At 44.9% G+C, this 13,913-nt stretch overlaps 1 protein-coding gene across 8 annotated transcripts in view; it reads left to right on the top strand.

The window, feature by feature from the left end:
- Nucleotides 1-10,272, top strand: part of tnrc18 (trinucleotide repeat containing 18) — a 74,339-nt gene extending 64,067 nt beyond the window's left edge. For all 8 annotated transcript variants that reach the window (XM_076266100.1, XM_076266105.1, XM_076266104.1 and 5 more), the window contains 6 exons: nucleotides 399-515; nucleotides 1,234-1,392; nucleotides 1,741-3,338; nucleotides 4,145-4,381; nucleotides 4,617-4,691; nucleotides 4,864-10,272. In XM_076266100.1, coding sequence (XP_076122215.1) covers nucleotides 399-515; nucleotides 1,234-1,392; nucleotides 1,741-3,338; nucleotides 4,145-4,381; nucleotides 4,617-4,691; nucleotides 4,864-5,070 — 2,393 coding nt within the window. In that variant the 3' untranslated portion in view covers nucleotides 5,071-10,272. The remainder of the gene's footprint in view (nucleotides 1-398; nucleotides 516-1,233; nucleotides 1,393-1,740; nucleotides 3,339-4,144; nucleotides 4,382-4,616; nucleotides 4,692-4,863) is intronic.
- The last annotated feature ends 3,641 nt before the right edge of the window (nucleotides 10,273-13,913 follow it).

Here is a 13,913-nt window from a genome sequence, read left to right as displayed (position 1 = left end):
GTGGCCTATGATGATGATGATCATGATGATGATGATGTGGTTAGTTTCATGCGGGACTCGCTTTTTTTATTTTTATTTATTTTCCCTCCCTCCGACGCAGGGGAGTCGGTTGGAGCCCTGTCAAAAGCTCTCTTAGTGGGGGGAAGGCCACCGCTAGCAGCTTCCCCACTCTTGTCTTGCCAGGGTGGATAAAGAGTCCCTATGTCTAAACTCCGTGGTCCTCAGTCATCCATCCCCAGCCGCAGAAAAAGCCATTACTTTCCTTCGGCGTCTCGCAGATTTACCTTCCTGCCCATGAAGGCGGTTTCTGTTTCGCGCGGGAGCACCTCCGCAGAGATGCACATACATGCTCTGGACGTTGCTTGTACATCAATCGCGCTCCCATTATCTGCCTCCAGGGACTTCTGACATGGACGAAGCAGACGACCTGATAACGGTGGAGTTTGATGACGGAGACACAGGCCGAATTCCCCTGTCACACATCCGGCTGCTTCCCCCCGATTACAAGATCCAGTGTAAGTATCCTGGACGGCATGCTGTCAAGGACAAACTTAATGACCCTACAAAGGATGGGCGGGGGGACAAATATGAATGCTGAATAGCTAAAAATTAAACATTACTGAAGATTAATGGCTGTAACCTCACCAAGGATGGCAAAGTAAAAGCGGTTTGTACTTTGCACATGTGCTTTATTTGGATGTACTTCAATGTACTTTTTGCCCTCCTTTTTTGATTACTGAAGCTTAGGGATGGATTCAGTGGAGGGAATTTTTCTACAGTGGAGTACAGTTCTAAGATTTGTGGCTTGCTAATTTAAACACGAATACTTGTTCCTCTGTGCCTGTATTTATGGGAATTTGCTGTGATTTGTGACTTCAACCACAGATATTATAATGCCAGCACTTGTGTGGTTAGTTTTTCCACAACCAAATATGGTGTGTTTTAGGTTTGACATTGAAGATAATTTTGTTCACTTCAATACCTTGTTCTATTTTTACATTTGTATCCGAAAATAAGTTGCATTAAAGTACTTTTCTACATATAACAGATTTGTATTAGGCTTTGGGAAAGAGTGTGTTTTTTTTACTGGAGTGGGTAGCATTACTACTATGTCAGGGCTATGGATTCTAGCTTTGCCAAGTGAGATTTTGGCTTAAATGCTTTTACAGTGAGCAGTATTCCATCTCAGTGTGGTTAGGCCCTCTGTGTCTGATGGCGTTACTCTCTCCTCAGGTGCGGAGCCGTCCCCAGCTTTACTAGTGGCCTGCACTAAGCGACGTGGTCGGAAGATGAGCAAGGACATTCCGGAAAGTGAAGAAACTGGCCTCAAGCCCTCGGAGGAAACGGTCCCGAAGAGCCGCGGCCGAGGGAGAAAGCCCAAGCCCAAGCCTGGTAATTCAGATTCTGTTTCAACAGCAGCGCCTTACTGGAGCAGTACTAGAGCAGTTCAATTGAAATTGATACTAGAATCAAGATGTTCAGAGCTCTCCATGATGCTGGAAAAACCAACAGCTGTACATGCTGACATTCTTGTAGCTGCCCTGGGAAGCCAAATGTGAATTGGTTTTATAGATATTAAATAATTTTCCATTTGGTGGTTTGGGGAGTGAAACATTGTCTGCCAGAGGAAGAGGGATGGTTGCCTTTTAGTGCATTTCATTTAGGCCCCTTTTTTTCCACTGCGTCGTATTAAAGAAAGAAATAAAAAGCTTAAACGCTATCTGTGTGTTCCGTTTCCAGATCCTGAAGTGGCTCCAAAGGAGCATGAAAAGCCTGCTGACGTACCAGCCCCTCCGCCGGCCAAGGAGAAGGTTCTGGCGGCCCCGCGTCCTGGACCCGGTCCCCGGCCCGGTAGGAAGAGCCAGCCAGGAAGCGGAAGTGTGACCAGCACGGCGTCCGCCATCTCGGCACAGCCAGGCGAGAGCCAGAAGAAGCCGGCAGGAGTCAAGCCCCTGGCCAAGGCGCGTCCGCCACATTCGGTCTACAACACGCCGATCTACGGGAAAGTCCTCTCCGTTGACCTCTACAACGACCCGTCCACTTCCCTGGCCGTGTTCATGTCCGGGAAAGAGGCTGGCGCCGTGGGTGGCGGCAGCATCGGGAAGGCGAAGCCGGCGAAGCGTCTGAGGAAGAGTGAGGAGCTGGCAGAGCCGGCACCTTTCGGCACCAAGGCCCAGAGGAAGCAGCCACAGGCCGAGATCCTCATCAAGCTGGACCACGAGGGGGTCATGTCACCCAAGACCAAGAAGACCAAGGCGCTGATGTTGATGGAGGAGCAGAATCTCTCCAAAAGGGAGAACAAGGCTGTTCTCGGGGTGGGCTACACCACAGTCACCAGCGCCACAAGCAACAACAATAACAACAACAACATCCCAAACAACACATCCACCACCTCCTCCCCAGCTCTCTCCACTACCGTTAACACCGGTGAGAAAAACAACAGCAAGCCCAAGACCACACCTGAAGCAGAAGCGCCAAAGGTAGAGGGTGGGTCCAGCTACGGAGTCCGAAAAGTGAGCTGTGGCAGCGATGGCCTGGTTAAAGTCAAGGGCTCTGGAGAGGTGGCGAAAGCAGGCGTGGACGAAGAGGAGTCCGCCAGCAGTAGCAGCAGCAGCAGCAGCAGCAGCTCGGAGTCTGAGCCCGAAGACGAGCGGTCCCCAGCCACCACCGCCGCTGCCGCCGTCGCCACTGCTGCCACCAAGAAGGATAAGGTGGTGTCGAAGGTGACCGCCACCGCTGCTGCGAAGCAGGACACCAGCTCCAACAGCTCAAGGGCCTCCAGCCCCATCTCGTCCAACACCTCTAACTCGTCCAGTTCGTCCAGCAGCAGCTCCTCGTCCTCCGCCGGCTCCAACTCTTCCTCCTCGTCCTCCACCTCGTCCACCACCGATGATGAAGAGGAGGAGGAGGAGGAAGAAGAGGAGGAGTCATGCAGCTCTGACGAGGAAGCAGCGGCCATCCCTCAGGCCTCCCCGACCACGGCCATGGAAGTGGCCCCGCAGGAGGAGGAGGACGAAGAGGAGGAGGAGGAGGAGGAGGAGAAGCAGGAGGTGCCGGCCGAGGAGGCCCAGGCCCAGACCACCAAGGTCCGGAAACAGGAGCAGAGGGGTCAGGCCCAGTTGCCTCAGCAGCAGCAGCAGCAGAAACAGAAGGAGCCAAAGTCCCAGAAGCTCAAGCAGCAGGGGAGCGGCCGGCCCAAGAGGCGGGAGGGCATCCACCTGCCCACCACCAAGGAGCTGGCCAAGCGCCAGAGGCTGCCCTCGGTGGAGAACCGGCCCAAGATCTCCGCCTTCCTGCCGGCCCGCCAGCTCTGGAAGTGGTTTGGGAAGCCTACTCAGGTGAGAGGCCATTCACATATCTTTATCCCACCATCAACTGAGTGGAAAGAACTTTTAGGTAAAGGTGAAGGGGAACATTATAATATACCTGCACCCACAGCTAGCATTTATTAGAGAATACGTTTAGAGTAAAAAGGAAATGGGAAATATTTTATGTCTGTATCTACATTAAGGGTCTCAAACTCCCAGCCTGCGGGCAACTTCCGGGCCGGGTCCGCCCCAATTCCGGCCCGTGACTTGATGTCAAAATAATAATGTAATTCGGCCGGGTATTTTTAATTGTGATTTACATGAAGTATACGCTCCTACACTACATCACGAGACAAATAGGTTCATCCCAGTACAGGAGAGGCTTTGGCCACTAATTGGAATGATGGGCAAAGTGCAGTCATTGTGAATACGCAAGTAATTAGGGATTTTTTGTTTTTGTTGGCTCACTTTTACTCACGACATGCTATCTGGCGACGAGAGATTCCACTCATTATGCTAAGCTAAGCTAGCGGGGGCGCTGCCGGACTAAGACAATGCATGCACGCAAAAAGACAAAAATGTTTTTGCTCACTTATCTTACGCTAGGGGAGACTGTGAATAACCCAATTTCATAAAACGGTGCCTAGGGCTAATTTAATAACAATTTGTTAATGTAACACCATGAGAAGGACCTATAGGACCTATATTTGTGAAGAAGAACATATTCATATTTGAACATATCGGCATATTGAATATTGGCAAAGAAAATCCGATGAGATGCATCCCTATAGAGTTGTCATAGGCCTCAGTGCTCATGGTTGTCTTTGTCTCTGCAGAGGCGTGGAATGAAGGGGAAAGCAAAGAAGCTGTTCTACAAGGCGATAGTGCGCGGCAAGGAAATGATCCGCATCGGTGACTGTGCCGTGTTCCTCTCGGCCGGCAGGCCCAACCTGCCCTTCATCGGACACATCCAGAGCATGTGGGAGTCCTGGGGCAACAACATGGTGGTCCGCGTCAAATGGTTCTACCACCCCGAAGAGACCAACCCTGGCAAGAAGCTCAACGACAAGAAGGTTAGCTTTTGATTAATTTATTTTTTGTCATATTTTTGACATATCTTTTGTGTGTGTGTGTGTTTAGAATTCAGTGTGAGTAAGGAGTGAGGTCTCACTGTATGGGTTCAGACTCTGAGTTATTCAGTGCATGTCCTCGGAGCATGCCGATTCCCCTGTCACTGTTTCCCAGTAGCCTGTGTGCACTGCGCATCTGTCGTTGCCTGCTCAGGCCCCTGTTAACTTCTCTTGACAGAACTGGGATCAGATGTCTGGAAGGAGCCTTCCCCCAGCCCTGCAGGTATCCAACCAAAGGAAAGACTTCATGGAGGTGAGAATTCTGCCCTTGTAGTGTCCATCTCGCACTTGCAAAATAGCACATATACACACACTCGCTCTCACAAGCATGCACTCTTGGGCTCACACACTCTCCCACAAACATGTTTCTTTGTACTATAGAGAGATCTCTAACCCTACGTTGTTGTTTTTTCTCTCCCTCACAGCGAGCACTCTACCAGTCCTCACACATTGATGAGAACGACGTGCAGACCATCTCCCACAAGTGTCTGGTGGTCAGCCTGGAGCAGTACGAGCAGATGATCAAGACCAAGAAATACCAGGACAGTGAGGACCTGTATTACCTGGCGGGCACCTACGAGCCTACCACCGGCATGATCTTCAACACGGACGGCGTGCCCGTCATCTGCTGAGCCTTGGCTATTGATCTGTCTCTCTATCTCTCTCTGTCTCTCTCTGACGTGACTCTTTCGTTCTGTCTGACCCGGGCCACTCACTCACTCTCTCTCTCTCTCTCTCTCTCAGTGCTCAAACCCCCGTGCAGCTCACAGCAGCAGCGAGGAACGGGCGGGAAATGTACACAGATCTTTTACAAGGGCTGAGCAGGTGCTTTAACCGACACATTACTTTTCAATCCCCCTCCCTGATCTGCGTAGAGCTTGGTGAGCAATAGTGTGTGTGAACGACATCGACGAGAGAGACAATAGAAAGGTGTTCGTGTACCGCCTTCTGTGGAGCGTTGAGCGAGGACACCGGAAATTATTTCACTGGATTTGACTGGTGGCTTTCGCCCAAATTGGATGCCTTCAGACTTTATTTTTTATGTTTTCAAAAAGACTTCCATTACACTTCGTTTTGGAGTCAGTGGCAGCTCACAATGTGTCTGTATTGAACCCAGGCCCAGGGAGGGGCTCGGGAGAACTAATTGGGAGGATATTTTTAACCCTGTTTAATGGAGCACAATCCGTTTCTGTTCAGACTTGGAGTATCTAACAAGGACAATGAAAGAAAGAAAAGCCGTTCAGCCTTTGGGAGAGTCTTTTCCGTTTGTAATTTTGGGGAAGGGAAGAAGAAAAAGTGTGAGTGTGTGTGCACATAGACGTGTCGTTGACATCGAGATAGAGAGAGTGCGTGGGGAACGACATCTTCAAGGTCAACTGCATCTGCACAGCTGAGTCCTCCTATGTCTCCAAACATCACCAGCATGACTCAAAATGGAGGTGACACTACTCCCATGGGACACGCTCTCCAGGGCCATGGGTAGCACAGACAGACATGTGGACGGCGGCGGTGATGCTGGTGGAGGGGTGTTTGGCCGCCCAGACACATCCGGGTGCTCGGGGAGCAGCCTGAAGAGAGCGTGATCCAAGCTGACAAGCCTCATCACGCGCGGTTCTCCGGTCAGCCATCGGAAGACAGACATGACAACTTTACCCAGGCCTCCATGTTGTCCGGTGACCTCTCTGTGACGCCATGGCGGAAATTCCCGAGGAGGCAGGGTGTGTGTGTGTGTGTGTGTGTGTGTGTGTGACATAATGAGACTGGACAGACACACCGCTGTCCTTAGTCAGACGAGAGACTACAGGCTACAGCGACTTGGATCTGTGCTAACGCTCCAGATTGTCCAATGAGATGGCAACGCCATTTTGAAAGGAGACAGGAGAAAAAAGAAAGGAGGGGAATGGAGGAGGAATTAAGATAGATACCCCTCTCTCTCCCTTCCATCACGCTCTCTCTATGTCTTTCCTCCCAACATAAGACCCACGCACAGGACCTTGAGGTTCAAGCCGTCCGCTCGAGATTTGGCTGGTGCTCCTCGCCACGCTGTTTATTCACTGGAAAGTGTGAGTCAATTTTCCTACGAGCTGCCCAAGAGATCTATACACAACATTTACACAAGCGTTTCCTGGAGTCCGCAAGACAGAACGCTTCTCTTGGATGAGTCCGCATCGTGCTGTTCAGAAGCAGAAGGGATCTCAGCGAAGCTTGTATAAATTTTGTCTGTAAATACTCACATACACACACTGCTATATATAGTATAAAATATATATATATATGTAGACAAAACACGTTTTATTTTCATGTACCATAGATTTATGTGAAATTAAATTTTTAAAAAAAGTAAAAGATGAAAAAAGCTTTAATAAACTGTGAACAAAATTCTAAAATGAGAGCGAAATAAAAGAAATCAGGAACTCTGAGTTTTAGGGTAAGATGTTACTGTAGCTAAACTCAGCTGCCCACTACAGGACTTTGGACATGTTGTAGTATTGCTTACGTGTAACTTTATGGCTACAACTGAAACACAATGGGTTTGTAGAGTCAGTATTCAGCACCTACTCTAGTTGACAGTACTGCAGTTTTACAACAGAAAACACTTAAGCTCTTCCCTTGGCCTTGTGTAAGACAGCCTTCCCTTGACAATCCCCCCCCCCCCCCCCCCCCAGTGCAGATGTGATGCGATAGGATATTGGATGTCGCAGCTGATGTACATCGTGGACTCAAGTCAGGGAGGCTTTTTCACCCAGAGAGACACCAGATTAGGCACCTACGTACAGTATGTAATGTTCTTGTTACCGAGGCCTCCTGGCCCCAGCTGAAGGGTTGTACATAATTTCTAATTTCCTCTGGCTTCTCTTTGCTTGTTTGGTTGAGTTTTTTTTTACCCTTTGTTCCCTTCTTTGTTCCTTCTCAAGCAAACAAAAGAAAGCAATTACGTTGTATTCATAGAAGCACTTTGCTATAACTGACATGGCTCTTATGGCATGAGCAAAGAACAGAAAAAAAAAATCAGTGGCACGATAGTGGCTGTGTGAGTGTAAGTCTAGAAGCTTCTGGCGTTTTTCTTTTTTTCTTTCACCTGTGCACATTCAACAGCACTTCTATCCATTTTCACCACGGCAACTAAGCTTATTCTGGTCTGTGCGTTTGTGTGGTGCTCTTACTAGCCTTAACCTTGGTCCCTGTTGGCGACTGTGCAGTGTTTTTAAAATATGTTGTTGAATGTTGCTCATTGTGAATAGTGCCCATCGATTTTAATATTGTATTCCAAAGAACTGGCCATCCATCACCAGAGGCCCTTGAATGCTGTAAGGACCAGGCTATTTATTTGCTGCTTAACTAGTCAAGACCAATCAAATGTATTTGATTTTTTTTTTTTTTTGGGGGGGGTCCGATGTCAAATACTTTTTCTCAGCATGGAGAGCTCTTTATTTTCTGAACTATGTTGATTGTTCTGGTTTATTTCCTAAGTAATCCATTGCATATTTGTGCCTAATGTTCTAGTAGTGGAAAAGAGGAAGTTGAATGTTGATTTTTCTTTTGTAATACTATATGTCCATTTAAACTGCGTATGTTTCATGTAAATGTGCCTGGTGAATGGTGAATAATGATTTTTTTTGTTTCTGAAATGTACAAAGCCCAATAGCACGATGGTTTTCCAAAAATAATAAGATGGCTGCCATTTTCTCAAAGATGATGTGCAGAACTGGTTCTAGCTTAATTAAGAGGCTACATTTTGTTTTTATATCTGTTTGTTTACCTTTTGTTTGTAAACATCAGCCATAGTCATAGGTTAGCATGACTTTCTGTAGCCAAACATCTCCAATGCCACATTCTTTGCTACCTCCCTGTAAAATTGAGCATTTCACACTTCCCATTGATCACGTCTGGTCCGTCTGAATTCCCCCATACTGCTTTCACTGTTTTTGTAAGCATGGAGGCCACATATTCTCTTTCATCATCACTGAATGTTGTGCTTTGAATGTCAACCCTGCCCTTAAAACTGTTGCCATACATATCCAATTGATTTTTCACATTTTTCCTTTTTCTTTTTTTTATTATTATTATTTGTTTAGAGTTTGTTTGGAGAGAAGGCAAAAAGGGAATTGACACTAGTTACATGCAGTCCAGTAACTGGAGCTGGTGTCATCATCCTCAGTATTTCTGAACTTTATATTGTAGAAATAGGTTGACACTATATGTATGTAGAGTGTGTAGGTAGATATGAGTTAAGGAGTCTGAAATATCTTTTACACTTGTTTCACATGCTGGTTGCCCAGTCTCTCTTAAAGAGATGATTCCTTGTTGATATTCAATAGGTTTTAACATGTTTCTTGAACATGTTAAGCGTTATATGTTGTTTTGATGTAGAGTATATAGTATACACATTCTTTCTGTACAACTGGCTTGGTACATTTTTAAGTGTTGTGAAATGGACCCAAAGCCGCCTTGAATGGTGCCAAATAACCCATCAATTCAGAATCTAATGCCACGGCAATCAAATTCCCATTATCTAACACCATTTAAACTTTGTTTCCAAGTTGGGTTTTCACAAGGTATTTGTGTATATTGAACTGTTTGATGTATAGTATGTTCCCCTCCGGAAAAAAAGTTTACTGAGTTGAGTTGACGAAAAGCACTTTTTGACACATTTTTGTATGCACATGTGTAAGCTAAAGCAATGATGAGCAGAACAATCAAAGCAATCACAAATATGTATTTTGCCTGTTTTGCCCCTTCACAGTTGTAGTCACTTTGGTGATAAACACTTATCTGGGCCACTAATTTTCCCTAGACCCTCACCCAGGCCCAATATAACCTTTACCATGAGTGTGAAACAGCGACCTCTGCTGGTCATTAGGCTTATGGGCATGACATAATGGCCCCCCTCAGACTGGCCTTGACTGATAACACTGAATCCCCCTGAAACAAGAACACATATCGAATGAACAGAGTCTAGCTGGTGGACGATACACTAAATGTCACGATCATGGTAACATTCTCATGCCGGTCCTGTGTCATGCCCAGACCTGTGTGTGTGTATGTATATATATATATATATATATATATATATATATATATATAGTAAACTCCCATATAAAGGCAGAGTGCAGGTTTAATATTATAGTCAATGGATGGCAGCGTTAATGTTTATGCACTGGCTTATGAGAGACACTCACCGGTATTGCTAGTGGAGAACTCGTTTGTCACTCTCTGAATGGTGTTTTATTTATATTGGGATTCAAGTCCGCTCTGTTTCTCTTACTTCCTTATGTTCTTTTCCTTTTTTTATTGAGGTCCTGTTAATTTTTTATTTTTTTGGTGATAATATCTCTCCCCCCCCCCTCTCAGAACAATTGTCCTACATGCTTTATGTGCAATACTGCTGAAATTGGTTTCTGTGAGGTAGCTGCTAGTGATGGATAGAAAGTGTTAATGTGTGTGGGAGGAGAAGAGCGAGTGTGAGCGAGGAGGATGCAGTCTGGAGGCTGGTCCTTCACTGGTCTTTGCTAGTCCCTCTGCATCAGTTAGGTCCTGTTACAAATTTAAAAGAAAAAAAAGATTATTTTGACATTTTAAAAAGCATCAAGGTTTTGTAAATGGTCCTTAATGTGAGAGGGGGAGACAACTATGAATATACTTTGTACACACATTTAATCTTGTAAAAAAAAGGAAAGAATAATTTTTTTAAAAATCTGAAAACATACATAAACTATGGCTGTTTTACCTGTGTGTAGTTCACATAATTGTTTTTTAACAGCTGCATCCAGTTTTATCTGTGTTTTCTTTTAGATTCTTTTCAATATTTTCTAGTTCAACAATAAACCGATAAAACACTATATCTGTCTGATGGTTTCACATTTTTCTCTTTACTGTTATCATGAATCTGTCTTAAATGGTTCACCCCAATCACAGTTTAATCTAAGGTTTTTTCTTACAAATAACATTGTGTCATCAGTTTGTACAACAACCCCTTCATTCATTCCACAAAGACTCAACGTAAGTCACATGTTGTGTTGCCGGACTATTGAAGGGTTCATGGTTTCCTTCGAGACGGCTATGCAAAGCTCTAATGCTGCTCTAGGCACAATCTAACTAGTAATTTCCAAGAGAACACACCACCTCCCAATTCAGGGAAATAGAAGGGGCTGTTTCTCTCTGGTGATGACCCATGACGCACAAAAAGAGCTGTGTGTAGATAGCTGGTGTACCCTTGCAGGTAAACTCTACAAGCCTGTAGGGACGGGTGTTATTACAACTGATGAGGTTTTTATAGCACCTGTCATTGGCCATGTAACTACCCTCTCACAACACATTAAAGAGAGTGAAGAGGAATGCCCTGGGTCCTAGTGCTCCACAGGTAATGAGTATTGAAGTAGTGGTGCAAGTCAGCCAGCCTGAGAGGCAGAACCAAAATGGAAGGGAGAGACGTACACGTGTTTGAGCAGTAGGCCGAGGAAGCATCTTTGAACACATCCATCATTACTTCAGAATGCCAGTGAAGTCACATAATATGATAGAACAACATTATGTCGTTGGTGTTAGGACCATAATTTCTCCAAATGCAATCTGTCTAAGATGAATGAAAAGTGGTGTTCCATTTGCTTTTATATTGTTTTGGGTCTATACATCAGGCGGATGGACTAATATAAATGACTTTTTGTGTTCTAAAGAGAATTTAGAGTACAATAACAGACAGACCAAGGCCATTTGTTCCATAAGCGTTATTAATTCTGGTCTGCTCTATGCTCTGTATTAGCTGTTATACAACCATTCAGATGGATGGCGATACACACACACACACACATACACAAATCATGGTCATATTTTTGCCTGTAGGTTGCCAAGCAGCCAGGGGTGGAGGTTAGGAAGGACATTCTTGCAGATGTGAATCATGGGAAATGATGAGGTCAGACTTAGGTTTCATCGAATATTAATAGTTTCAGGGACAACATTTTATCTGTTATGATGTTTTAAAAAGAAACAACAAAGCTATTCATACTGAACTGTGTGCAATTATTTTTTGGACCCTCTCTAGGTCACAGAAGCTGTACTTATTTCTTGATTAGAATGTTGAGTGATTGGTCTGAGTTTCTTTGGGATTTTGTGTAGCTTTCCTCAAAAACCTAATTTGGCCAGCTTATTAAGGATGAGGGGAAATTCATTCTGCTATTCGGCTGACCACAGAAATCATGTTTGCCATCATGACCCCCCTCCCCCTCCTTCCCCATTAATTGCACCTTGAGGTGAAAATCAATCATCCCCCTGCCAAATGGTTGCCAAACAAGCTTCTTGTGTCAATGTACACAATTTAATACACCCCACCAGACTTACCCCAGGCACAAATAGAGAGAGAGAGAGAGAGAGTGCAGAAGTGTTTACAAAATGACCAGGCCTTTGTGTGACTAGCTTGACAGAACAGTCCTTGTCAAAAAGTGCCCAATTGCTGAATGTGAAAGAGCATATTTGTTCGCTCACTTCAGACTAGTAACCGTTTGATTACAGATTCAGGTTCTCAAGCAAATGTCTCTCTCGCTCTCTCTCTCCATTGTCGGCTGAATCAACTTTTTAAATGCATATAAAACCAATGAGATTAGATTTGATATAGTCTCTCTCTCTTTCTCTTTTTGATGGAATAGCATTTGCATAAATTAATCTAATGGCAGCACCTCTTAATTTTATTACTGACATAATGTATCCTGCCTATTCAGCTCAACTTCATCCATCATAAAATTCACGTATTAGAAATGAGTACTAAGGAACATTTGAGATTAATATATAGGATCAGTAATAAGATAACAATGCCTTTAAAATAGATTCACACAGCTGTTTCACTGTGAGGTTCTCAGCGATGAATTGGGTGTCTATTTTTGAGATTCAGTTTGTGCAGGGCTACATTGAACCATTTGTCCTCAAAGGCATCTTTTGTTTGCAATGAACTAAAACAGGCTGAAAATATTTCATTTGGGTGGAATGCACAGTTTCTTCTTGGCGAAGGTTGTGCAGCACATTTTGAAGACATGTTGCAATCCATTTTGCACCACCACAGATATGTTTGACTTGCGTGCTTTGATGTTATTCTCTGACTCAGAAGAGGTTCAAACGCACCAACACTCCTGGGCATGAAGAGCTTTCATGTCACTGCCAATCATTAATACCAAAGGGCCACAGCACAAGGAGCTGCTGGTTTTGAACACCCCATTCTCTCATGCAGGGACCCACAGTCACCTATAACATGCTCATCCCCGGAGAAAAACCCTGTACAGTTGCCCAATTACATCTCCCCTTAAGCGACTCACTCCTTGTGTGGATGCACACTAAAATATAGGCTAATCCTTGGAAAATGCCTTTGAATTTTTCATGCTTGTGCTTTGGTCGGGAAGCATTCCCAATAAAGAAGTAAATATTCATGGTCGCCATACAATTTGGAAATGATTCCGGATGTGTCATCTCTAAATGATCCTGGAATTACATTTGAATGCAAAATGAGGTGGGAGCTGTGCTGTGCGGCAGAAGCCTTTTGAGCTGGGTAATGTGCCCCTGGTAATCAAAAGCACCCACTGAGTAGCAAAACGACATCAGCCAACAAGATGTATTTGCTCAGGGGAAGCACATATTTATACATGCTGCACCTACTCACATTAGATGGAGCGAGAGAAAGAGTGTGTGTGTGAGACTTTTTTTTTCAGGGGCTGTTTTGAAGAGTGATGCTGTTTTGTCTAAAAGGGAGTGGCATAGTACCGTCAATGTTCATGAAAGCAATTAATACCTCCGGTAAACACTCTCTTGTAACCATGTTCAGATGACTGTTTCGCTTCTCCCCCTTCGCTCCCCTGTGCTATCTTAGCGTAGCTGCCCTCGCACTACGGCCCGCTGCATCATTATGCTAATGATACAGAAATAGAAGGGGAGCCATGTAATATTCATGGACGTCCATCTTGACAAATGATGCAGGAGTTATACAGGTGGAAATGCACGTTTAACGAAATGGAGCGCAGAACAATTAAATTCTGCGCTCTGATAGGATGTGGAGGAAGGGGGTGGAATTCTTCTACTTCCCATAGACTGGGTTTTTTTCTCTCTCTTTGGTAGTTTGACTCTAATGGGTCTCATTCTTTCTCTGACTCCCTCTCATTCTCTCTGGATCTTATTAAGCCGAAGGCCTTTTTAGACACTCATATAGTTCTGTGTAACAGATGTGGATGTGCTCGTCTTCTCCTTGGGTATCTCTACAGTGCTGCTTTAGCTATTCAGATCTTGCAGATGGACATCAGGACCTGTGAATATTTGAGGCAAATGTATTGCACCAATGTTATGACTAAACTTGCAGCTTATTGTATTTTATCTTATGACCAAAACAGGAACCCATTTTATGTCCTAGTTTACCATGACACCATCATCCCCATTTTGAAATGCTCTCTTTGGGCTTGTTACATTGCACAGTGTCCTTCTATTTCACACCTGTGCATACTTC

This window comes from Alosa pseudoharengus, unplaced genomic scaffold (assembly GCF_046254945.1).
Source record: "Alosa pseudoharengus isolate Yale_2024_CS ecotype anadromous, Long Island Sound unplaced genomic scaffold, YU_APseudo_1.1 YU_APseudo_1.1_scf_4, whole genome shotgun sequence".
NCBI lineage: Eukaryota > Metazoa > Chordata > Actinopteri > Clupeiformes > Clupeidae > Alosa > Alosa pseudoharengus.
The sequence above is the reverse complement of the archived record's forward strand: the minus strand, read 5'-3'. Positions and strand labels throughout refer to the sequence as shown.